Source organism: Lemur catta, chromosome 2, assembly GCF_020740605.2.
Source record: "Lemur catta isolate mLemCat1 chromosome 2, mLemCat1.pri, whole genome shotgun sequence".
NCBI classification, from domain to species: Eukaryota; Metazoa; Chordata; class Mammalia; order Primates; family Lemuridae; genus Lemur; species Lemur catta.
Genome location: NC_059129.1, coordinates 132613440 through 132640480, shown reverse-complemented (window position 1 = coordinate 132640480; position 27041 = coordinate 132613440). Strand labels below are relative to the sequence as shown.

The following is a 27041-nucleotide window of genomic DNA, read 5'->3' as shown; positions in this document are numbered from 1 at the left end:
GAATTCCTTGAGAGCAGGGTCTGTATCTTGCTTCTGCATCCCTAGCCCCCACCACTGTGCTTGGCACGGAGTAGCTGCCCAGTGCTAGTTTGGCTGAATGAATACATGTTTGATGAATGAATACACACGATGAACAAGGCCAAGAGGTTTGAAGCAAGAGATGAAACTACAACGTCAGCTCCACGGCTATAGTGATTTTTGTTCTATTCACCGATGCTGGAAAAAGTGCCGGTCACAGAGTAGACACTCAAAAAGAATTCCTCAAATAAATTAAGAAGGAAGAAACATTTTTGGAAGTGGTGTAGAAGTGCTGTTTTACAGATTCTTTTGCCCCGTCAAAAGGTTTTAGAGAGCTTTTCTTGAGGGCAAGGGCTGCTTTCACGAGAGACCTGCATTTTCATCACAAAACAAGCTTTGGGGCACAAACAATTCTTCTGCAGCTTGTTCATGTGCAGTAGAAATGTTTTTAATAATTCACAGATTACACAGTTTGAAGTGACCCTAAGACCTAAGTCTTCTGACGTCTCAGGGCCACTTTAGTGGCTGCAGCTCTCAGGCACTGAGACACCGGGGGCCTCTGACTGCTCCCGGGCAGGGTGCATATTTCATTTTCTAGGTTGAGGAGAGCAGAGCGGGGAGGATAAACAATTTCCTAGTGAACTGTGAGTGGCCCGGCTGTGGGTGGGAGTAGGCAGGGAGCATCTGCACCACATTGCTGGGCTGTAATGAATGTCACAGTTCTCTTCCAAGGTCATCTTGAGGTTGAAACACATTTTCCAGTAGTGTCTGCCTTTATAAATGCAAGATTCAGGAACAGATACAACCCTATCCAGCACAACCTTTTATATTATTTCATACATGTTACCAATCCCTAACCACCAATGGGGTCAGGGTGTAGATCGGCATCACCTTCGAATATTTATGGAGCAGTGTGGTGTGCCGGGGCCTGGGAATACAGGAGTGTAAGACAGTTGCTCTCCCTGTCCTTGAGAACTTTCTATCCAGGTAGGGAGACAGGCGCAATGATGACGATGGCAATGCAAGGAAGGGCAAAACACAGGGCATGACAACCTCTGCTATGGGGATTCAGAGGATGGGGCTGGGGATGGCTTAAGAAATTTTTTGCATCAGAAATTCATTAGGAAATCATAAAGACAATTGCATGTAGCATAATAGTTGGAAGGCTGGCTCTGGAGACAGATGACCTGGGTCCAAACCAGTGCTGTGCTGGTAAATGTATAAGAACCACCTTTTCAGAAACAAATAAACAACAAAGAAAGGCCTGATTTGTAGCATATGCAGATTTCCATGGCGTAAATACTCCTATCCAGGCCAAATTCGAGCTACCATCTTAATGTTAACTGACTAGCATAATTCCTAAAAATTAAAAAATTGGCTCAGAACCAGTCTGAGCCAGCTCTAGCACACCACTGGCTAAAATCCAGGGTCTGCTACTTATTTACTAGTTGTGCGAACTTAGGCAAATTTCTTGACCTCTATAATCCTTGGCATCTCATCTGCCAAATGGACATCATAGTATCTATCCTAGGGGATGCTGTAAAAATGAGACAGTGTATGTGTTGCTGCCGTGAATCTCTTCTGCTGCAGGGAGAGCAAGTGACTAAGGATCCTGGCTGTTTCATTCTGATTTTATCACCTCATTGTGCCAAGGCCATGCTTCCCATGGGGTGACATCAGGCAGCGGCTGTTTGGCAAGGAGTCTAAGGCAGGCCCATCTCTGCAGAACATGGGACTCCTCTGAGGAGTGACTTTGGCTTGACAACTCCTCACTGGTCTGAAGCTTTCTTAGAACGGTGCTGCAGTCGAAGGTGCTGCTGACCCAACATCCCTTCCCGCTGTTCTTCACAGGAATCAGACCCACCGTGGGTCCGATGGCTCTCCCACCTCCTGTTCCCCAATAAATCTCTTGCATATCCAATCTCATCTTGGCATCTGCTTCTTGAAGGACCTTGGCATGTAGTCACTTTGGATGTCTACACCTTGAGTGTATATATTATAGCAAGCACTCATTAAGTGTTTATTTTTTAAAAGAAGAGTGATGTGCAATCCCCTCACCCCTTTGTTTCTAAGGGCCTACCTCTTCCCTTGGTAGATGACCCTGAGAGAGAATGTCAACGATGCTTGTCACTCGAATGTGCCCCTGCATACCCCTCCAGGACAATGCGGACCAGACTTCCCCACCACTACCTCCATTTTTCCATGTCTTCCTTGCCGGCCACTCACATCCACCTTGTTCTTACTGTTACCACTAAATGGAAATTGCTCTTGCCAAGATCACTTGCTCTTGTTCAATGGTTACATTTTATACTCTTATTTTATGTCCTTTTTGGAAGTTTCTGACAATAATGAACAATCCCTCCTTCTCAAAATGTTTTTTCTCTGATTCTCTGACACCACATTTCTGTATTTTCTTCTTCTTGGGACTCTTTCTCACCTTCCTTTGCTTCCAACTCCTCAATGAGTGTTAAATGGGCTCTTTTATCCTCATCCTCGAAACACACTCCATGACTTCAACTCAGCAACTTCAGTACATGATTACTGAGCACTAACCTTCTTCCAGACATGATTTCAATCTTCATGGAGTAGATATCTTAGTAGATTAATTACTCGCTCTTCCAAACTGATAACTTCCAATTCCATATATCCAGCCCAGCCCACTCTTCTGCCTGCTGGACGTCCCCATTCACCTGTACTTAGGCACCCGAAACTCAGCATAGCCAAAGCAGAGGTTATTCTCCCTGCCGCTCTGTCCCTTCATTCCCTACCCTCAGCAGTACCATCCGTCAAATTGCTCCAACCAGAATCCTGGCATCATCCTTAAGCTCTTCCCCTTTTAGCTCCACATCCAATCACTCATGAAGCAATTGCTGATTGACCTCATAGGTATGACTTAATCTGTCCATTCCTCTTGGCCTCCTGTACCACGACAATCGTGTTCCACACCGAAATAACTTACCTTGCTCCACTCCAACTATCTTCCCCTTCCACAAGATTTTAAATACAAATCCTATCACATTATCTCCTCTCCCCAACCACAATTCAATGTCTAGGACTTTTCATTGCTTTTTGCATAAAGCCTCAGATATTTAGGATATCTTTCTAAGGCCTTTGATGATTGAGCCCCTGCCTACCTCTCTAGCTTCACACAATAGTCTGTTCTCTGCTTTCTAAACTCCATCCACATGAGATTCTTGCAGTATCTGGGACTCCTGACCGATGTACATATTGTTCCCACAGCCTGACCATCTCTCCTGATTATTTGTTTAATGTCTGTTTTCCCCAATAGATTCTATAGTCTGTGAGGACCAGAATTACATCTGTGTTTTTCATTAATGCATTCTCAGTATCCGCTAAAGGACTGGCTGCAGAGTAGGTGCTGAGCATTTGTTGAAAGAAAGAGTGAAACAGTTGACCATATCAGAATACAAATAGTCTAAACATTTGTGCATATGGTATATATAACCAATTGCAGATGGTTAGGTTCATGAAAAGATGCTGGTAGCAAAATGCCAGACCTACCAGATTTATTTACATTTAAAGGAAAGAACCCAGGAAGAAGGGTTTAACTTTAAACTAACAAACAAAAACAAAAACAAAAACAAAACCCCTCAAATTTGTCACTGGCATCAATGTTAGTGTGTAAGTTTGCGTGCCTGTGTGTGTGGCAGGGTGATGGTGATAGGGGTCCACCTACGGTGATGTGGTCACCATGAGGTCACCATGTCCCCCTTTTCTGGACAGGCACAAGATTAAACAAGGCTGTCTTAGTGAGTAGATTGGTGAACAACAATCGGAAAAGTTTAGGAAACAGCTGTCACTTCCAGGTTTTATAATTTTATTTTAAAACTCAACATATACCCTTTTCAGACCATCTTGTACTTCACAAATTTATTCCTGACATTTTATTTCCTAAATCCTCTTTCCCTGATAAACACTCCATTTGGCTTTGCCTGTGCAGTCAGCGTACCATAACGGGGTTAACTCCACGTGGAACTCCCCACCTTCCTGTTCCAGCCCTAAGTACTCAAAGGAGCATCTGAGATGAGATAAACTCTGCTTCTTTTCTGCCTTGAAGTGCAAAGACTAATGGTACGGTTGTAGTTTTTCCTTTTATCAGCTCCCTGAGATCCCGTATTAAAAGGGCCCTGATGACAAACCCTGTTCTTACATCCGGCTGCCTCTTACTGATCGTTTTTGCTCCTGCCTTGTCTGTAGCCTCCTAATTCGCCAGCCTTGGTCTGCGTGTAAGTCAGGGGCCCACGCAGGGTGACTCCATGCCAGCAGACCCCAGTAAAGATATTTAATTGCTTCTTGCCACAGCTTTGTCATTTGCAAAATGGGACTAATAAGGCTATCTTGGAGAGCAGCACATTTTTGGAAGACTTCAGACTTAATGAGGTGCTTTGAATTTCTTAAAAAAGAAAAGCCCTTTGAAAACTTCATGTTAACTTATTACCCCTTGATGTAAAATCATTTATTTTGACTGAACCTTAACATTCTCCATGCTAAATGTGGCTTTGCAAATCAATTAAATACAGATTGTGCTCTGCAGAAACCTGACTTTTATTAATAACATTTAAAGAGAATTAGATGAAGTATCTTCTATTTAAAACATTAAAATCAACACTGGATGAAAAAGGAAGACCACAGTAGTTTTAGGTACATGGTATGAAACAAATAGGCCTTACCCCAGTTCAGAAGAGCTTTCCCATGAAAAAGAAACATTTTTGAAAATTAACCTTTGAAGATTTGTTGGATTAATGACTTTATTATAATGATTAGTACCTAAAAGCAAGTGCTCATAGACCTCAAGTTTAAAAGTGCTATTTGCTAAGGCTGCTAAGCATAAAGAAAAGTGTCTCTTTTTGTTTTTGGTAATAAAACATTAGTTTAAGTAAATTGGTGTAACTTAATTTCATCAGCTGGAATAGAGAGATGAACTCTGCGACCCGCTGTGCCCTGGGTAGTGCCTGTAAAATCTGCACAAACAACAACCAACTTTTCTGAGGACGCTTAGGCATCCCACCATGGTTTGAACGTGTCCTCTGAAAAATTCAGGTGCTGCCAATGTGACAGTATCAAGCGGTGGTGTCTTTAAGAGGTGATTAGGGCGTGAGGGCTCCTCCCTTTTGAATGGGACTAGGTGCCCTTAAAAAAGGGCTTGATGGAAGGAGTTCACCCCTTTGCCCTTCTACCTTCTGCCATGTGAGGATGCAGCATTCTTCCCCTCTGGAGGAACCACCTCGGAAGAGAGAGCAGCCCCCAGCAGACACCAAACCTGCCAGCACCTTAACCTTGGACTTCCCACTCTCTAGAAGTATGAGAAAATAAACTCTGTTCTTCATAAATTACCCAGTTTCAGATATTTCGTTATAGCAGCACAAACAGAAAAAGACACATCCATTTTATAGACTAGAAAAAAAGCCCAGCTTAATTGTTGGCAGTGGCTTGGAGGCAAGTGAGATACTTGCACAGAAAATATAGATGTGTAAGTTTATATGAATGAAAAACTTGAGAAGGATGCACTGAAATGACTGCATATTTTTCAAACTGTGATCCAATCAAATATTTGTTCAGTCATTTATTCTGCAAATAATCTTTGAGCACTTACTGTGTATTAGACCATGTGTGTGTGTGTGTGTGTGTGTGTGTGTGTATTTAGGTGCTGAACAAACGTTGGTGAATAAGACAGAAAAGCTCCCTGACCACATCCAGTGAATTCTAACACCTTCCTATGTGATAAGCTCCAGGGAGGCAATGGCACGTACACAGAGCAGTGAAGGTGGCACCTGCCCTTCAGGAGCTGACAGTCAGGCTGGAAAAGGACTAAGGAAGCAACAAGAGAGTCACATAGGACAAAAAGAAGCTGTTCAACATAGTGGTTAAGAACATGGCTTCTGAAGCCTGGTGCATCTTTGTTCATCACTCAGTGGATGCAGCTTAACTCCAGGCAAGTTACTTAACCCCCCTAAGCAGCAGGCTTCTCACCCCTAAAATAAGATCATGATGGTACCTTCCTCATAAGACTACTGTGAGGACCAAATTAAGCACTTAATTGCTAAACAGTACCTGGAGCACAGCATGAACTCAAGAGAAAGTGACAGGGCAGAGCAACTGGAATTCCAGAAAAGGGGGGTCGCCCCAAAGGTTGGGGTCAGGAGAGCCTGAAGACAAGAATTTGGAAGATGGATGGGATGTGGGTGGAGAGGGGCCAAGGCCTTTCAGCTTGGGGTGGCAGCGTCAGGAAAAGAATGGAGATGAGGGTAGGCTTTTTCTGGAAAGAGGATGTCAAAAGTTCGGTTGGATTAGTGTTTATTTGGGAAAGCAGTAAGTCAGGGCTGGCAGGATAAATTATTAAGAGCCTTGAAAGGCAGAGAAAGGCCTTTAGAATTCATCACAATAGGCAGGAGTCATCAGGCTTCTTGAGCAATGAATTAAAGGGCAGGATTTGAAGTGCTGCTTGGGAAAACGAACCGGCAGTGCTAGGCCAGGCGGCAGGGAGGGGAGTCTGGAGGCGGAGGAGACCCACTAGGCAGCGCTGCGGGGTTGAAAACAGTTCAAGACTGTGGTGTCGGCAGTAGCCATGGGGAGAGGATGAGGGAATCCGAGAGACATTCTACAGCAGCGGTCCCCAACCTTTTTGGCACCAGGAACCATTTCCATGGACCCGGGAGGGTGGGGGGGAAAGGTCTCTGGATAATCCAAGTGCATTGAATTTATCGTGCACTTTATTTCTATTATTATTACATCATAATATACAATGAAATAATTACACAACTCACCATAGGTTAGGAACCCCTGTTCTAAAGGAAAAATGAAAAGGGTTTCAGCACAGATTGGAGTGACTGGATGAAGAACTTTAAAAAAAAAAATCAGGATCATGGTATATAGGTGATGTATGAATATTATTTAAAAGTTTTAAGTAACCTGATCAGATTGGACAGAAATAGAGTAGGCAGGAAAGTGACAGCACATACTCTTACACGAAACCCAAGAAAGACTGTGGGGCCCGATGGAGCTGTGAAGCCGAAGTACTCGTGGAAGGAAAGAAAGGTCGCGAGGTAGGAGCAGCCAGTCTGTGACGGGCCAGATACAGAACCCACCACTCACACAGAGACAGAACTGCTGAGGCTTTAACACCTGGGCTTTGCAGTTAAGGTAGACGGCACACACTGATTTCTGAAATTAGTAATCTAAATTTAATCAGAGGAACAGCCAGAAATGACAATGTGAAAGTCTCAGATACATATTAAAAGTCAAAACAATTCAAGTGAGGGAGTGTATTCCCTCGCTTCAACTGAGTTTCTGAAAGTGAAGGAAAAATAACAGCCACTGCTTGCTGACCACACAGGGCCCAGAGTGAGCATGACAGGAAGCGGCTGTCACTTTGAAGTTCTCCCACAGAGCTTCTCAAGTCCAAAACTTCAAAGAGAGACATCACCCAACCAAATGTCAACATTCCTCTAGAGGATCTTGGCTTATTTGCCTCCATATTTGTAGTTAAATAGATGGACTTAAAACTGTTCAAAGTGGAGGGTCCTACTCAAAGATTTCTCACCTTTCTAATGTTAGGTGTGCTCAGGGTCATTTCAAAGCCCTTTGCAAAGTCCTTTTGTAGCAGCCCCCACAGGCAGTCAAGGAAGGCTTTGCAACAAAAGACAGGGAGACGTGAGGCCTCCGGGTCAGCAGTGGGTCAGACGTAGTAGCCAAAGACCACCCCAACTTGGAACAACTCATTTTTACATTTTACACTTGCTGTCACAATTAAAAGCAAAGTAAACTGTGTACCTAACTTGACTTTCAGTCTCCAGTTGTTTCTCATATTTCCTTTGTATTGCAAAATTGTGAATGATGAATCTATTCTGCATTTATTACAATGTATTAAATGTGGTCACTGAGGAACTGACTGCCAGGAAAACCACACCCCTGGGAAAAGAAACAAGATAACATCCAGCCCGGAGAACTCAAGAAAGGACACCAACATTGAATTTACTCTGGTGACACAGGCTGAAAAAGCAGCCACTCTGTAGTAGGTGGTTTATCAAAAATAACATCTAAGTTATAGGTGGGGGTGGTTAATGAAATATTCCTTGTCTTTTTCCTTAGGTTTTTCTGTCATTAGATATTGAGATTTGTGCTATTTATATTCTCCCCAAAATGGACTTCCATAAGGTCTGGGTCCTAAACGTTATACTTTAGTAGAAAAAAAGTGGAAATGAGCAAAATTGACAATTAAGAATTTACTTTTTACTTCAGTTATTTCCTATAAGAAACCAATTTTTATCACCTTTATAGTACCTTTATATTTAACATTGTTATGGAGATACAACAAAAACAAATGGATAATATATGGATAAAAATTGGAAAAAAGGATGATAAAATTATCATTATTATTAACAGAGGGTATAATTTTATCTGAGAAACTGAAAAGAATCTTCTGAAAATCTATTGATGAACAGAGAATTCACTAAATTGGCTGAGTTAAAAATAATACGTAGAAATTAATAATAGTAATAATAATGTGCAACATAGCAGCAATGACAAATAAAAATATCTAGAAATCAACAAGAACTGTGCAAGATCTAAAAGAAGAAAACTTTAAAACTCTCTTGAGGGATATAACCCAAGTTCTGAATAAATGGAAAGGCAAAGTACTTTCTCAAATAATAAGACTCAACCAAAAGATGTCAATTCTCCCTACATTAATCTAAAGGTTAATGTAAACTCAGTAAATAAAAATAGGGTTTTCTGGATATGTATGGGGGGTGTTTAACAAGCTGATTTTAAAGTTTCTAAGCAAAAATGAACAAAGACGAAGAGCCAGGTAGGACAATTGGGGGAAAAGCCAAGTAATAAGGAGAGATTGGACCCTGCAAGATAATGAAATGTATATATAAATAGTTATTGTATGCTACATAATAAAATCTGTATTATGTAATTATATAATAGTTTACATTCACATGCACTCACATGCTTCTGTATAATATATAGAATAGTGTTCTTCTATACATAAAGACACACATTAATGGGACAAAATAAAAAGCAAAAAATAGATCTCTCCAAAACTGAGAATTTGTTATATGATAACGGTGACAATTTAGATTAATGAGGAAAAGATAAGTTATTCTATAAATGTTGAGATAATTTCTTAGTCATCTGGGCAAAATGATATTGGATTGATATGTCACATCTGACACAAGAATAAATTTCAGATGGGTTAAAGATTTTAATTAACATTAATTAAATACAAACAAAACTCTGGAAGACACCATGGAGAATATTTTGTACAGTTTTAGAGTTAATAAGGTCTTTCTAAGTGTAACTTTCTAAGTGTAAAACTTAGAAGCTATAATTAAAAAAAGTTGATAAATTTGAATACAAAGAAATAAAAAATTATCCATGGGGAAAAACCCCGCAAAGAAAGTTAAAAGAAATTACTAACTAGGAAAAAAATTCTTGCACTTCATATCACAAATAATGAGCTAATTGCTGTAATTTTTAAAGAGCTTCTAGAAATCATAATATTAGCAAAATGGGCAATGATATGGTGAGCAAGGGAAATACAAATGCCTCAAACATGTGAGAAGATGTTCAACTTCACTCATAAAGAGAGAAATGCAACTTAAAATCCTGTTGATACATCATTTCTCATTCCTTAGAATGGCAAAGACAAAAAATATATGATGACACACTGCATAGGCAAGGAATTGAGCAGTGCACAACATGGAACACTCTCCCAGAATCCTGACAACAGAAATGGATGGACATGTCCATTTTTATGTACCCTTGACTGCAGTGAATGTGAGACAGAGATGTGCTGAGGCCGGCCTGCCACAGCTTATAAAAGACAAATGCACATCTCTTAACTGTGCTGTATTTAGTCATGTCATGTTCATAGTCTGAAATCACCATAGTGAGAGTATTTAGGCCACAGTAACTGGTAAATGTTACAAAACAGCCCTGCCCCACCCCAGAGAAGTGCAGACATTTAGGCACACATCACTAGTTACAGTTTCTGAAATCTGCCAATTTGGTATGTTAAATGTTTTTTACTGACTGCTTTAATTTGCAATTTTAAAAAATTATGGAGGAGGCTGAACATTTTTTAGATTTTCTGGAATTTTGTTTGTAATTTTTCAATTGGGAGATTAGTGATGTTTTTTTAAAAAACTGCTTTATATCTAAAAACTGTTCTTATATCTTAATATCTTAAAGAATTAATCCTTTGTCATAACTGTAGTACATATTGTCTTCATTGTATTTGTCTTTTAACATTGTTTATAATTTTTGTGTGTGTTAAATACACTGTTAATTTATCAAGGGACAAATCTAAAATTCATTTCTGTTGTGATTTCTTCCATTGCTTGTGTGCTTTTGCACCATCCAGCTCAGTTACACATTCTTCCACAGTTTTCTGATTTTTCTTTCACATTTTACATTTTTAATCCATCTAGATTTATCGGATGCATGTGGGATTTCTTAACTATCCAGTTTTCCCTACATTATTTTTTGATTGACCTATCCTTCCTCTATTGGTTATAATTGAGAGTTATTGAGATAATTATGGATTCACAGGCAGTTGTGATGCTTTTTGATCAAATAATAATAACATAATAATGATGATAGCCGACATTGCATTTAAGGAGCAGAAAGACACAGGGAAGTTTTAAGCAGGGGAATGACAGTATCAGATTTGCACGCTAGATGCTCTGACCATGGATTGGGAAGAAGATGAACTGGACTCAGGTTGATGGGCTCTGAGGCTTTTGCAGAGATCCAAGTGAGAAATGATGAGGGCTTTATGATCACTGCTGGGGACTGATCTGAGAGAAGCCACAGAGGAAGCGCCAGGTGTGGAACCTGACTGGACAGTCCTGTGCCATGTCACATCTTCTTGGCCACTTTCACTCTAGCCATTGCCACAGTCACAAGTTTCACAAGGAAGTAAGCTAAGAGCACTATCCCTCTGCAGCTTGGCATGGCGCTTGCTTTTGTCTCTATTCCTGGTGCAAGAACCACAGCTGTGAAGGAGTTAGGGCTTCATGGGCAAACTTGACCAACGGCTGATGGAACTAGTGGATACCTCTATCTTCCCTCAGGCATACAAGTTCAGGGGCACATTCTACACTGCCCTCATGGAGTGCTGGTGGGTGCATCCTCATTTGCCTGTGGCAGTAACCAACTGAAGATGCATTCTGGCACTGGCCTTCTCTCATCCCTGTTTCTCCCTCTCTGGACCACCATCCCTATTTCCTGGGATTACTGCTCAAACGCTAGCACACTTCACGCTAGCCCAGGCCTCTGGCTCTGCCATGCCAGCTGCGCATGGGTCAGGGGGTGGAAGAGAAAATCAGGCAGGAATGACTCCAGAGTTTCTTGTTTGGGTGCTTGAACAGATGGGGGTTCCACTTGCTGATAATGGAATATATGGGGAGGTAAGTTTCTTTATATGTGGTAAGGGCAGGAAATAGGACTACATGCCCATCTTGCCACAGCTATTCCCATGACAGTGCCTGGAATATTACAGATGCTCAGAGTATACTGAAATTGCACACGAAAGTGGACAAAATGTACAAATGTCATTGGTGCTCCACACACTTGTATGTTATTGGGTGTTTCAAAGGAAGTTATGGTGAGTACTGAGATTGAAAAAGGAGATCATATCCTATCATCAAGTTACACTGTAGTTAAAAATGTAAGACTTATACAGATACTATAGGAAAGTTTATATGAAATAATTTGAAAAGTTTAAGAAGCAATATATGAGCAAGTAAAAAAGAAATGTAATCCACACTGAGTAATAATTACCCAGAGAAATGAAGATTAGCAGTAATAAAAGTTGGTTTTGGCTAATCTTACTGCCTTGGTTTAGGTCATTTTCCTTAACCTCATAGGGTTTTCAGTAACAGTAGTCAGACATAGAATGCCATCGACTATATCTGAGATTTACTGTCATTAAAATTTCCTCCATTTCTTGTTGAACTTGACTTTCTTTTATTCATCTGCTGATTCTTTCTATAAGTCTCACCCAAGAGGTTAGTTAATTTCAAAGACTGAGAATACGTGCTTAAATCTCTGCAAGTAGCAAAGGGACAGTCATCTTATCACAGAAGTTGTACTGACGTTGCTGTTTTCCTTAACCCCAAAGGAGATGAGTACAGAAATGTTTAGCTCAACATTGATACAACTCCATTATATTTTTACTTTGTAATATAAAACATAGAGCCATTTTTTTTAGGAGGCCAATGCCTTATCCATTAGGTGACTGGGACATCTTGCAGAGCCGTTTCTTAAAAGCTTTGCTTGCCATAAAATTGAGCAGACTTTGGTTAAAATTCTTTCATTCAACCATGAATATCTACATGGGTCTAGGGTCAGAGAAAAAGGGGTCTGTTCCTAGAAGCTGCATGATTCTGTTGCTAGTCAAGCCCCCACCTGTTTCGTTCACTCCTGGCTGCTTTCCCAGAAGATGAATGAAAATGTCACATGGGATGAAATTAAACTTCTTAATAAATTCCTACCAAACCACATTTACTGGTATTATTTCTACTCTGTGACATTCACTAGTCAATCATAAAACGGAACAAAAGTGGTTTGTTCAATGTACTTCACAAATCTTAATGATTATGAACCAAAACCATCACGATGTCCAGGCTTGATTATTTATTCTACAACTTTTCCAAGCACTTAAATTTTCTAAGATGATAAGACAAGTCTGACCTTTCAACTGCATTTCCAGATCAGGTATCTAATCTATTAGTATAATACCTGTTTCCATTCCAGAACGTGCTGAAGCTCTAAGGCATTTAGCAAGACTGGCTCCCTGCCCTCCAGTCCCCATAATAGTCAAGGAGCTGTGTCCTTTTAATAATAAGCTCATGCTAACATCAACATCGTGCCCCATACTTTGAAAAGAGGCCCTGAAAAAAGTGACAAATGGTCATTTATTCCCTCTTATTTTCTATCCTCCTTGTAGTCAAAAGTATTTTAGTCTTGTTCTTCAATTTCTAGCCATTAGAGGGCAAGGCTGCTGCAGCTAACAGATACTGAGACTTGTTTTGAGAGAGGCTGAGCGAGGTAAATATTTTTCCAATTACACACTATCTAATTCAATTTACATTTATTAGAAAAACTGCCAGCTACCTCATGTTAATATTAACATTTTCATAAGTACTTGCAATTATAATTCAAGCTGAGATTCCAATAAATCTCTTAGATGTTTTACACTTACTTTTCCTGTCTTCAGACTTTACAAAATATTTTTAAGAACACATTTGGAGGTCATTCAGCCTTAGGGGAATTTATACTGTGTATGTAAAACAGTTGGGCAGAGAAAAAATATTACAAATGGCAAAGCAATTGAGGACAACTATAGAGGTATGCCAATTTCTGCAAAACAAGTGTAGGGTATGAAATTCGAAATTTTAACACAGATAAATGTAGCCAATAGTTTTTCACTTGATAGAAAACTTCGCCCGATAGCTTCTTTCAATAGCAAGCTCCTTGACTGCATTTAAAGAACATTTCCTGAGTGCATTTAAAGTATAGTTCTGTTCACCCACATCTTTTTATTTAGCATTTATACGTCTGTATATGAATTGGCCTGCATTTAAAGAATGTCACACGTCTCTTTGAAGCAATGGCAATGAATTCCAAGTGCCCTGTCAACCTAAATAAAAAGATGTCCATATGCTAAAATATTTTATTCATCAAAGTGCTCACTGTTTTATTGCGTAAAGCATGGCTTCCTAAAATGAATTCTGAAATATAGGGTATAATATACCCTCCGTTTCTGGATAATAAATATTATCCACTTCAACTTTAGATGTCTGGCTTAAGACATATACAGAGGATTCATAAATAAAACAAATATTGCACAAAATTCTAAGGGGAAAGCAAATACAGCTTTCTCCATATGGGCAGAGGATAAGAAGGTAAGCTTCTATAAAATATTCAGGGGGCGCTTCTCTCGGTGAAAACAGTTCTTGCTTATAGAGTCAAAAATGGATGTGTTGTTAATTTCTCGGTATTTCTCAAACTTAGCTGCATGTTGGCATCACTTCTGGAACTTTAAAAAAAAAATCTCAAAACTCAGGCTGCACCCCAGACCAATTAAACCAGAATCCTCAGGAGTGGGACCCAGGTGTCAGTAGTTTATAAAGCCCTCCAGGTGGCTGCCACGTGTGGCGAATGGAGGAGGCTGAGCACCACCGCCTTAGTAAATGGGAGCCACCTGCCCCAGCAGGGGCGCTGTGCTGAGCCCCGCAGGGACACAGCTGCAGCTGTCCCGCTGACTCATGGTGGTGTAGGGGGGGGACGCGGGGGCGCAGAGGATGAGCTCAGCTGACAGGTGGCCGCAGGGTGCACCTGGCTGTGCTCTGGCAGCCCCAGTGGTGGACGCTCCGGATGGGATCTTACATGGAGCGAGCAGGTCAGGCAAACCTGCCTGGGCAGCCATCGGAGCAGTGCTGCTTCCTCCCACACCCGCTCCTACAGGGACATCTGGAGAAACGCTTCACTGTCCCCAAGCTCCTCACCTCCCTCCACTCTCTGCTCCTGCCAAATGGGCGGTTCACCAGAGAGTAAGCCTGGTGCTCTCAAGCTTTTGCACATTTTTTAAAGTGTCACTCATCTGAAACAGTGCCTGAGGGTCACCCTGTCCTGTCTGCATCCTCCTTGAAAGACTCAGTGCCCACTTCTCTCTTCTGGGAAGTTGGTCCAACAACCCCAACTCTCCCTGACTTCGTTCCTCGCCTCATTTCTCAGACTGAAGTGTCTACATCATTCTTTTCCTAATTAAACAGGACTTAGCCAGTGATAACTCCTGTCTTGCTGCACTGAGCTATTATCTCTCCCCTTGCTGATGTTAAGTGCTTCACGTTTGGGTCTTCTGTTGCTAACCAGGCAGCAAGCAACTGGAAGGATAGTGATGTGTCTCACCGTCTTAGTAAACGCTCCCTGCAGCTGCCCCTGCCCCTGCCCCCACCTGGAGCTGCTCCTTGCCCGTGGTTGATGTTTCATACATATTTGCTCCTTGGTTTATCTCGCACTTGGATTATTGCCATAGCCTCTGATTAACTGGTCTATCTATATCTACTTGAAATCCTTCTCTACTCTGTATGTTGTAGTCAAAGTGGATTTTTTCCTGCAAATATAACAATTTCAGGATCCCCTGTACACAAATCTTAGTCCTTCAGTGCCTCCTAGGGATGTTTAGGGGGCCTGGGAGGTGCTATGGGGCCCATCTCCCATCTGCCCACATTATTGGACTCAGCTCTTCCCTCCTCAGCTCACCCTGTTGCAGCCTCCCTGGTTCTTCCCCCACTTACTGTGCTCCCTCCTGCCACAGGGCCTTTGCACCTGCTGTTTCCTGTCTGAATGTTCTTCCTTCTCCTCTTTCCCTTCAGATCTCAGTCCAACCTTCCCTTCTCTCACCTCCAGACTTATCAACTGCCTCATTCTATGCCCGGACAGTGGCCCCATCTCTCTGCATTGTAGGATGCAACGCAGTTGCTATTTCACATACATTTGTGTGGCTCAAGACTTAATGTCTGTCCCCCTTGTAGGACGGTGAGCTCTGTGAGGACAGACAGTATCTATTTTTGCTCAACATTTTCTCTAGTTCCTACTGTAGTGCCAATCACATAGAAGCTACTAAATCAATATTTACAGAGTGACTGAATGATGAATGAATGGATGGGTGGATGGATGAGTCACTAGTAGAAGGAGAGTAAACAAAATGTATGACTGGCCACTAGGATCTGCAGACCAGGGGCAGGAAAACCATAGCTTGGTGCCACCGCATGGCAGCTTGCACAGTGCCAAGGAGCTGTGGGCTCCCCGCCTGTGGGTGGGATAAGCCATGGGTCAGAATGCCCGTCATGCCCACAGCCCCCACAGTCCCCTGCTGAGCAAGCAGTCCTTGGTGACATTGTGGTAAACAAAATAATGGACCCCCAAAATGTCCATGTGCTAATCCCTGGGACCTGTGAATGTGTTATCTTATATGGCAAAAGAGCCTTTGCAGATGTGACTAAGGTTACAGACCTCGCGAGGGGGAGATTATGCTGGATTGTCTGGGTGGGCCCAATCTAACGACATAGTCCTTACAAGTGGAGAGCCCTTCCCAGCTGGGTCAGGGCAATGGCATGGAGAAGGAGAGGTCTGAAGCCTGAGAGGGACTCAACCCACTGCTGGTGGCTTTGAAGATGGAGGCAGTGGCCATGGTCTAAGGCATGTGGCTTCTAGAGACTGGGAATGGCCCTCGGCTGATGGCCGGCAAGGACATGGGATCTCAATCCTATAAGCACAAGGAAATGGATTCTGTCTGCCACCCGAGTGAGCAAGGACAGGGATCTTCCCTTAGAGACTCCACAAAGGAACATAACCCTGCCAACACCCTGATTTTAGCCCAGTGAGGCCCGCGTCGGATTTCTGGCCTGCGGGATGGGAGATAATACATTTCTGTTGGTTAAGCCACTGGGCATGTGATAAATCATCGCAGCGGCAATGGGGAACTAACACGGGCACTTTGCATACAAGTGGCCACATCCTGTCTCATCCATCTCCCCCACCCTCCTGACCACAGCAGGGAGGCCACGCATCTCAGTGGCAGACACACATCATCTGTGAGGTACAGGACAGAGTGACCTACCGGGAGCAGGCAGCTGACGGGGAAAGCCAGTGACAGAGGGGAGGGGACAGTCGGCAGCTGAGGGAGCTGGAAGCCCTGGGCAGCCCAAGCCACCAACACACCTGCTGGCTGGAACTGGCTCCAATTCTCGACAGCTTCTAGCTTTCCCACCATGTGGCTTATGTGCCTCCCATGGGCCTGGCTCTGCCTAGCATTTCCTGGTCTTTTTTGTCCGCTGTTGTCCTTTTGTGCCATTCCCATATTCCTCCTGATAATTACCCTTGCATTTCTCCTTGCTGAGTTTGGTCTTAAGCCCCACTCGGCCTCTCTGAGCTCACAGTCCCAGTCCTTAAGGGGGGGTGGTGCTAATCCCTACCCCAGGGGTGCTGTGAGGATGGACGCCTAATACAAGGGAAAGCACTAACCATTGACACACCACACACATGCTGTTTCTCTACCGTGGCAGTCAGGTGCACGTGGCAGCTGGTGGCATTCTGTCCTCTCTCCAAAATCCCTTTCTTGTTCCCTCCTCTCCTCCCTGGCCCCCCACCTCACCGATCTTCTTCAATTGGCCCCTAGGGATACCTGCAGGTCTTGCTAATCCCCAGAGGTGACCTTTAGTCTTAAACCACCTCTGACTCCTGCTTCAGATACACCCCAGGACAAAGGGACTCCAAAGACAGTCTCTGAAGTGGGGGCTCCTTTGCCCTCCGCGCCTCTGGGGGGCTCACATTAGCCTGGCAGAGCACTGGGCTCAGCACGTCCTTCCCCCAACTTTTGGAGGGGACTCTGTGCGCTTAGATGACTTTACAACCTGGGGCCTACACAAGCTTAGGTTTCCAAGTAAATAAACACAGGACAAATGTATGCCAGCAGGCTGTGATCAAAACGCATCTCCAGCTGTTGGGAATACAGAGAGAAGCAGTTTCCTTAGAAACGAGTTCCCCGGGGGAAACAGTCGAGCAAGGCAATTTGAGACCTCAGCAGAGGGAGACCTGAAGGTTCAGGGCCCAGCGTGTCCTGAGCTCCATGCAAACAGCAGCCCCTGCTGACTCCCTGAGCAGAGACGTTTCACGTCTGTAGGAAAAATGGTCCCTTTAGGTCACGTGGAGCCACTCACCGAGCCAAGGGCATGAAAGCATCAATACCAAAATGGGTTCTAGAGATTTAGACCTTCCAAAGCACTTCTGTGTAGAATGTCTAACTGACTCCCCCAGCAACCCTGTGATGCAGGCCCGGCAGGTAATACGGTCCCATTGTACAGATGAAACAAGAAAGGTCTACAGAGTTGGACTCACTAGATGAGTCACCCAGCTAGGGCAGCTAAGAAAAAAGCATAAGTACACCATGTCCTAAGCCCCTAGCTCACCCTGCAATTAGACGCTACATTTGAACTAGTTGGAGACAAAAAGCATTACTTTATTACCTTCAAAGATTTGGAAAACATAGATATTTACTGAAACACTTAAAATGCAGACAATCCAAATCCATTATTCCTTTTCTTTCTTTAAGAAAAATGATGCTTTAGGAATGGTGGTGATGGCTGAGGTTTCATTCACAGGACATCCTCGGCTGGTCGGGACAGAGTGGAAATTTCCACACACCGGAATTTCATATGTATACTTCCAAAGTTAAAGGACATTCAGAGTCCAAAACTTTCAAGCAGATTAAAATGCATAGCTTTCTGGAAACCTTTGCTGACTCTGGCCAGTGTTCAGGCTTTTCCAGAATTCAACAGGGCCAACATGATTCACTGAATTCTTTATGAATTAAGAAGCTGTAAATTACGCATCTTTCTTTTAAGCATGCATTGCTTTCCATGCTTTACAGCCAAGCCACATAAACAGTGTCACAGAGGCAGTGTTCTCGCTGGGAACATTTCCTCCCCTCTCTTCCTGCTCTTCGAGTGGAGGATGGCCTAGGGAGGCTGCAGGAATGGCTGGGGAAGGAGCCCAACTTGACATTTTTTTGGAGTTTGAAAGTACAAAGTGGTATCTATGCAGAATATTTCCCCATGAGAGTTTCTAAGGCCAGGTTTTAAGCAAAGCACAAGACTGAGTCACATGTGTAGCTGGCAGAGTGAAAATGACAGCACAAGAAATCCACTTGCATGGAAGCCCGGAAGTAGAAAAGGGAGTGGCTTCAGCGGGAGTGAGATTGCCTCCCTCACTTGGAAATTACAGCAGTTGCTTTTCCTTAGAAGTCGCTCAGTCTCATTAAATACGTTCTGTGTGCCAGGTATTCCCCTGCCCTGGAAATAAAGGAACCTGGACTCCAGCTGAGGAAGAGTCTCAGGTGCTGGGATGTGTCCAGGTGTGCGTGGGCTCAGAGGACTCTCACACCAAAAAAGGAGGCAGCCACCTCCCCACTGGGGAGCCGAGTGTCTGCCTCTGGACAAAGAGAAATGAGCCTAAGACAACTGCCTTTTCATGGCATGGCTGCTATAAGCTGAACCTGTCTCTACGCTAGCTCTAATTTATTTAAAAATTATTATCCAGTAAATGCAAACGAAGACTAGTTTGGAAAGAAACAGAGAGTTCTAGAAGAGCTAGTTGTTTCCAGAAAATACGGAGAATAGCTAAAAAAAAAAGTGCTTGAATATTTGAAAACAAATTGCTATGCCAGCAATGTCTTTGTAAAGATGGACAGATGACATTCATAAAATGATTTTGCTTAAAAAGCACAAAACATGGCCCATCTTTTTCTCCCTTTACCATTCAGGAAGTAAAACCCAAGGTCCAAGTGGGCAAAAGGGTCCCCTGGAGAGTCGGGGGGCTTGGCTTCTCCCACTGGGGGGGCCCTTAGCCCACTCGTAGACCCAGGCCTGTTCCCGCACGCGTAAAGAGATGTGTCCTCACCCTCTCCAGGGACCCTGCAAATCCCAGGGTCACTTTACCCTTTCCATTTTCTCCCACACCACCCGGCAGCACAAGATGATATTATTTCACCCTCGGAGGAGGCCTCCTCTCAGCTGTATGCTAAGCAGCTCTGCAAGGCTCGGGGCCAGGAGCAGAACTGCCCGTTTTTGGCAACTGGATAAAGCAAGGGGTTTGGGAGCACTGAGATCTAGAATGATGTGGTAAATCAGTAGATCCGTTTCAGGCCGGCCGCTGAGCCCCTGTGTGCGTGCAGAGTGCAGGGAGGGGCCTCGGTGCACGGTCCCCCAAGGGGGTGGCCTGTGCGGCCTGGGTCAGCACCCCTCGTGGGGCCTGGCCCACTGGCGTCCTTGCTCAGGGGACTGTGGTCTCCTCACAGCTGCCTGTGCCCCGCTGAGACACAAACAACACCCTCTTTTGAGTAAACAACTGACCACCCGGGCTTGCCAAAATGAGGACAGGCTCTTCTGAAAGGGGCAATTTTATCTCAAGATCTAACGGGACCAAGGAGATAGAATAAAAAGTTTCAACTATTAAAAAAAAAAAAGCAATAGACCATCTTCTTCCAAATAAACAAACTATCCTTTGAACAAGAAAACAGCCTTCTAACTGGGTCAGGCTGGGGCCAGATGATGAAAGAGTCATGGCCCCTCCACCCCCCACCCCTAGGATCTTCTTGCCTCAATCCCAGCTCCCCAGTTTTCTGCCCTGCTGCCTTGGGGAGTCCGGTGCTTCCCTGCTGGGGCCTTGCCAAGCATCGATCTGATGAGCTCATCTGACATAGAGCCTTCCAGAACATGGTGCTTACATTTGGAAAGGGGCCCCTACTAATCTCTAAGGGTAGAATTCCAGGCAGGGAAATTTCCCTAGAATTTCTCGAGTCACATCATAAAGGCAGTTATCAGGTCTTCAAAAATATAGGACTTGCCCCCACTACAAGCTTTCAACATTTTATGAGCTTTTAATAAACCTTTAAACCATGAGTTTTTTTTTCTTTCATGTGTGCAACTTTCTCTCTCATGATTAGGGCTTATAATTTGTGTGAATGTGTGAAGACTGTATTATAAGGAACAATTTATAGGATGGCAAAAAACATAAAACAAAATAAAAAAGATTGACAGAGTAGAAAAACCTGGAGAATTCCCCTCAACTCTCACACTAATATTTGAAGAGCACTATTCCTAAGACTCCTTTCCGTATTGTTGGTTTTTCAACATTTTCTGCTATCATTTGGTTCTAACTTTCTTAGTATTAGGGTTGAAGCAGAATTTTGAAATATTATCTTGATTAAATGGAATGTACTGATTTTAAAAGAACATATAAATATATTAAAAAGATTCAAAACAAATAGTAAAGATAAGTTGAGGAGAAATCATTCCTCTATTAAGTGAGTCTATACTCTGAACACATACTTGTCACTGGATAAAAACCACACAGCTATATTCATAATATATACTTTAAAGAAAAAGATTAGGGTTTTTGCCATCAAGAGCTGGGAAAAAAAGGTAAAAGCCACTTTAAATATAGATGCCATCAAAATATTTCACCGGAGCCTTAGGGAGCTGAACAAACGCTGAACATTGAGTGGAAAGGCCTGGTCTGGGCTTGGCCCGCCTACAAACTAGTTGTGCGGTGCTGGGCGAGACAGGTGGCTTCTCTGTATCTATTTTCTCAGCTCTAGTCATGGATTTTCAGACATGACAATGACATTGAAGTGATAACATACCAAAATGCTCCCAGCCTCTAAACATATGCCTTCATTAAATTTAAAAAAAATGACATGAGGAAACAGCAGTTTGGGCACAGTCCTGAGACCACCCGATGCTTTTCTTCGGCTACGAGGCTGACGCTGAGGACCCGTCAGCAGTGGGCACAGGTGCGGTGTCACTTCCCAGCAGTGGGACATGTCTGACTCATCCTCGATCCTTTCTTTTTTTGCTGCTTGTGCCGGACAACAGCCCAGGATGGGGCTGGGTGACCCTGATGGGCCCTCCCAGACACAGAGACCAGGGTCGCAGCCTCCCAGACCCCGGGCTGTCAGCTGCTCAGTCCACTTTTGTCGGCATAGGCCACAAAGGGATGAGACCTGTACCTTTTATTCTCGAAGGAAGACGCATAACTCTGCCCTCTGCTTTTGTTAACAACTTCCGTGCTGCAGAAACAACTCCTGGGTTCAAGACTAACATCCTTTATGGAGCTGAGGGTCCCCAGTGAAGGTCCAGAGAAAGCAAACAATGATTGCCGCGGTGGCAGGGCTCTGTCGTGCTGTGGTGGAAAGAACCTGGGCCTTGGAGGCAGAGGACCCGCAAACCCTCAGTCAGTCACGGCTGTGCCCTTACCAAACAGTGACTCTGGCATGTCCCACATGCTTTTGGAACCTCAGCGTCCTCATTGGAAAACACCTCTCCCTTGCAGGGTTGCCATGGGAATTGAATGAGAAGGGGCTTTGCAGCCGTCTAAGAGAGATTCCCCTTTTCTCCTTAACCGTGATAGTGCTGGCCAGGACTCCTTAGGAAAGACTTTCTCTCCTCTGGGACCCAAAACCTAGCACTAAAGCAAACTGAGCCAAGCAGAATTAGAAAATCACTTGAGAAAGTAAGTGTCTGTTAGGATCTGGGTCATCTGGAACAAGTGTTCACTGGTCCAAACTTCCTCCCTGAGGAAGCCCCCTCTCCACGCCGAGCTCCCTGGAGGTGCCACGGGGAGGTGCCACAGGGAAGGCCACGGACTGGGAGGGGGAGCTTCCCAGCCCGGGGGAGCCACTCCCAGGGCGGCCGAGAGAATGCCTCTTGCATGCAACGGGACTTACCAGGTAGCGCTCCTCCTGCCGCATGCTGGGGGTGCGGATCATGTGATTCTGTTCCCCTCTCCAGTCTCCAAAGCGGCGGAAAAAATAGTTAGATAAAAACCGGTTGACGGGGTCTCTAATGATGTTGATGTAGACAGGCTGGTCTCCTCCAAACCTAACACACACACGCACACAAACATGGAGCTCGTTACAACCCATCACTTCTGGAGGGAAATAGGGCCAACTTAGACAATGTTCCCCTCTAGGTTAACTTTATTATCAAAAGATGACCTCATCGGCTAAGTGCCAATGAACTCTTTAATAAGCAAGTGGTGTTTCCTGATAGGCATCTTATTTATCATCATGCAGGAAGTGGAGATGATACCTGCTCCAGGTACCTGATACAAGCCACGCTATTTGTCAATGTTCAGGTAGAGATGTTGTCTGGTTTCTCAATAGGCAGTAAGTTTTTTTTTTTTTTTTTTTTTTTTTAAGAGACAGAGTCTTGCCCTGCTGCCCAGGCTGGAGTGCAGTGGCACGATCACAGCTCACTGCAGCCTTGAAATCCTGAGCTCAGGCTGGTCTCAAACTCCTGGCCTCAAACTATCCTCCTACCTCGGCCTCCCAAAGTACTGGTATGACAGTGTGAGCCACTGCACCCAGCCTGCCTGTAGGTTCCTTGAGGACAGGGCCATGCTGTATTGGACTTTGTATTCCCCGTGGCTAGCACAGAACCTATTGGCACACAGTTGGCCTTCAGTGCTGCTTCACTTGACTGGTGAGTTCTGACTGCCTTGTTGGTGAAATGGTACATCTTATACACTGTAATTCTTTAGTGAGTGCTTGCTGTTTACCTTTTTAAAAATACTTTATGTAACCAACTTGCTGAAGCCCCACAACTACTCCTGAATGGAGTAGTAACTATAATAATCCCCATCTACACCTGGGGAAACTGAGGCAGAGAGAGGGTGAATAACTTGCGACTGAGTCAGGATATGAACCCAGGTAGTCTGGCTCTAGAACTTGTGCTCTTAATCATGGAAAGGTGATGTCCAGAGTTGAGAAAAATAATAAAAAGTAATAATGTGCAGGATATTTAAGAACAAAACAAAATTCAATATAATTATCCTCAAGTGACAGCATGTTCCATTTTAATTTCTTCCACAAAAAGATTAGACAGATGTACTATATGCTGGCCCCAGAGCAAGGACTTCCCAAGGCAAAGTGATGAGGTTGGCTACGTTTTTCTCAACAATTCCTCCCCTTTCTCTTTGCACTGCTGGAAAGCAGTGGCCCTGAGGAGTCTGGGGAGGGCATCCCAATCTCTGGGCAGAGGCCATGCTCTAGCGACCTCCTGAGGTACCCCCAGGCTTCGCTAGCCCTATGACCCTGTGATCTTCTGATGGGGGTGTCCAGGCATTCTGTCCAGGAGCAGAAAGAGCTCAGAGAAAACACACTGGCGGACCGCCTCTCCCCAGCTGAACTCACCTGGAGTCACAACTGCATCCTGCGGCCATTAACACCTAACCTGGTGTCCATCCCTCCCTCCTCTGTGCTCCAGGCCCTCCCTCCCATACTGTGTTGACATTTCTGTCTCTCCCATCCGCAGCCAGGTACGACATCGCATAGCACAGTGTGTGACACACAGTAGGTGTTTAACAAATGCTAACTGAATGAAGATATGAACATCTAGGTGTATGCTTCTCAGTTGTTATGTTTCTGCTGATATTACAGGGCTCTGTTGTCAGAGGAAAGGAGACCTAACAAGTCACCAATCCTTTTTGTGTATTAATTCATATAGTGTCCCCGTTAATTTGCATTTTTAAAGAGACTCCTCAGAGAGAAGAACCCAAAGAAACAAAAAGGAATGACAGTCATGCCTAGTGGAATTTCAGGCACCAGGATGTGTGAATTATGTTCTGAATTCGATTCCCTGAATATGAGGACATTGGAAAACACACTCCTGAAGAGGAAGTCTGGCCCTGCCAGTGTGATTCTTATCAGTTCACAGACGTACACGAGGTGGCATTCATGCAACTGGATGAACAGCTAGCTGTAGCCCCAGGAGCTATCTGTGCCAACCACCAGTGAACCACCATATACACCCTAGACTTATCGTGCACTTTTAATTAAATTTGGTTGCATATCTATGATAAACAGCAACTAAAGTAATAATGCCAGGGACTAGGAAGATAAAGCACACATACCAAATAAGAATCTAATTAGCCCTTCAAAAATTTCATCATGCTTTTAAAAACCTCAAATGTACTTCTATGTGCATGTGAGGACTGACTACTAGTGCTAGTTAGCAGAACTGCCCAATCATGCGAGTGAACACACAGCATCCGGCTAGGAGACGGTTCTCAGCCCGTCCACTGCCGTCTGCCATCGATAGCTGCAGACGGATGTAAGGACTGACGAGGCTTACTGAGTATGGGTGACTTGCTCCTGTTTGTGTACTGTAACCCAATGCGGAATTTCCAGATTAATTTTCCCAAACAGAAGCGTTAGATCGCTTAAGAACTTACTGCCATGTTTCAGATAATATAATAGACTCTAGAAATTTCTAACTATGAGAGAGAGGAGTTTGATATATATCTACCCCTTTCCAGAAGGCAGCAATAATAATGGTTTCAGGCTGCCAGCCCTCATTCTTTCTGTACACACAGCTCCCACCCAAACTGGGACAATCTTGGGTGACACGCCAGTTATACAAAAGGGGCCAGACTATCACCATGGTACCGCTAGAGTACACCACGTGTGCTGGTGCCTGGGAAGGAGAACGAATTTCCCCACCCTTGTTCCATCTTCTTTCAGGATCAGCTTCTCCTCTCTCAGTATTTTTTAACTCTGTTCTGAATTCTTGGTCACCTAAACCTACCGCTTACTGATGACTCCATTATTGGGGTGAGAATATATCGTATCCCACTATTCCATGCAGCAAAACAGTCTGGCTTATTTTTAAAACCCTTGAGAGAAGATTCTACAACCTCCCTGTGAATCCATCCTATTGGTTGACCTAACAGTTGAGGAGTCTTTGTTATACCCAGCCAATATTTTTCATCTTCCTTTTAGGTACATTTCCTTTTGTTTGAGCCATTTGACACAAAGGATTAGCTTCTCGTGTGCTTTTACAACTTTTAACCTTTTCAGCTTCAATTTTAGTTCCTTTAACTTTTTTTAATTTCTTTTAAAAATTCCTTTGACTTTTGTCATAAGATTTATTGCCCTTCATTTTATAATCTATGGCTCTAATTTGGTCTCCATTGAGCACTAAAAAATTGTGGTGACTACAGCTGATCATGGGTTCCAAGTTGTGCATACCCTAGAGAGTGGAGAGTCAGGCCACACTTTGTTTTTTTCACTTAACAACACACCCTTTTGTCCCTTCGTCACCACAACTGCAACTGCATATTTGAAGCTCTCGTTTAAGTCATCCTAAAATAGCAGGTATTACCAATTTCTGTGACATTGTTCACAGGTCATATTTACCGACTCTGTAATCACCTCTGTGGGTATTCGGACCCTCTGCAAACTTATCATATTCTTATAATTTTTGCTTTTATTGATTTTTTTTTGATGAGAAGATAAGGACCCAAAGCAGGATATAATTCTCTAGAAATAATAAGTACATGGTTCTCATTTTGGGGAGGCATTTCTAAATATCTCATTCTGAGCACTTTCATCAACATCTGCCCCATGCTGTTCCCTCATTCAATTAACCAACCCATCAATAGTGTTAGGCACCTCTTCAATAGCCACACAAAGCACCTGGGTAAAAATTCTAGGAACACTTTCATCAGAATGCTAAAGATATTCTTCCTGTAACAAAAAATGTTGCATCTATTAAATCAAGACTTAAGACCAGAACTATTCTGGAGAATTAAGGCTGTTTTGTTCTCCTACCATAGTAGAGTTTTCTATGACTGGCAACAGTTTTTGAAAGTATACTTCTTCTTTTTTAGAATCGTGGTAAAATATTTATAACATAAAATCTACCCTTTTCACCATTTTTAGATGCACAAGTCAGTGGCATTAAGGACATTCGCAATGTTGTGCAACCATCACGACTATCCACCTCTAGACCTTTTTCAGCACCCCAAACTGAACCTCTGTACCCATTACACAAAAGAATCCCTTTCCCCTCCCACCCCAACCACCATTCTGCTGAAAGTCTGTCTTATTTTTAACCTCTGGCCTGGACACAGAGGTTATCTTTGTGCTGCTACCTACATTAAAAGATGAAAAGTACCCCAGGCCAGAGGCCCATGGCTTTGATCTTTGTCCACGAGAGAGGAAGATACTTTGAAGTGCGAGAAGGGCCATCTTGGAAAAGGATGTGACTTTTCGGGGGGCAGCAGGAGGAGCTGCGGAGCAAGAGAAGGGCAGACACGGTTGTTTAAGGGTCCTTTGCTGGACGCCCCTGCCTGGCAGTAAGGACAGCCCTGGCAGTTATGGGGTCGGCATGGGGGGAGGTCTGCCCTTCATCCTCATGTCCTATGCAGGGGGCACTTCTATCTTCTCTGCCCAGGACAGGACCCCCATCACAAAACATAAGCATAAGAGACAGCTGTGTCTGCTCTCTGCCAGGTCCTTTGGCAAGAGGTGGAAACGTTAGCCGGGAGAAGCCCAGACAAGCGGGGCAGAGAGGGATGGCTGGCTGAGGGCTGGGGCTTGGAGCGGAGCATGAACCACAAGGCATGAAATAAAGCAAGGAATAAAC

The 27041-nt window shown here is 43.7% G+C and overlaps 1 protein-coding gene across 3 annotated transcripts in view; it reads right to left on the bottom strand.

The window, feature by feature from the left end:
• Positions 1-27041, bottom strand: part of UST (uronyl 2-sulfotransferase) — a 282805-nt gene that overhangs the window by 78610 nt on the left and 177154 nt on the right. For all 3 annotated transcript variants that reach the window (XM_045544548.1, XM_045544549.1, XM_045544550.1), the window contains exon 5: positions 22340-22493. In XM_045544548.1, coding sequence (XP_045400504.1) covers positions 22340-22493 — 154 coding nt within the window. The remainder of the gene's footprint in view (positions 1-22339; positions 22494-27041) is intronic.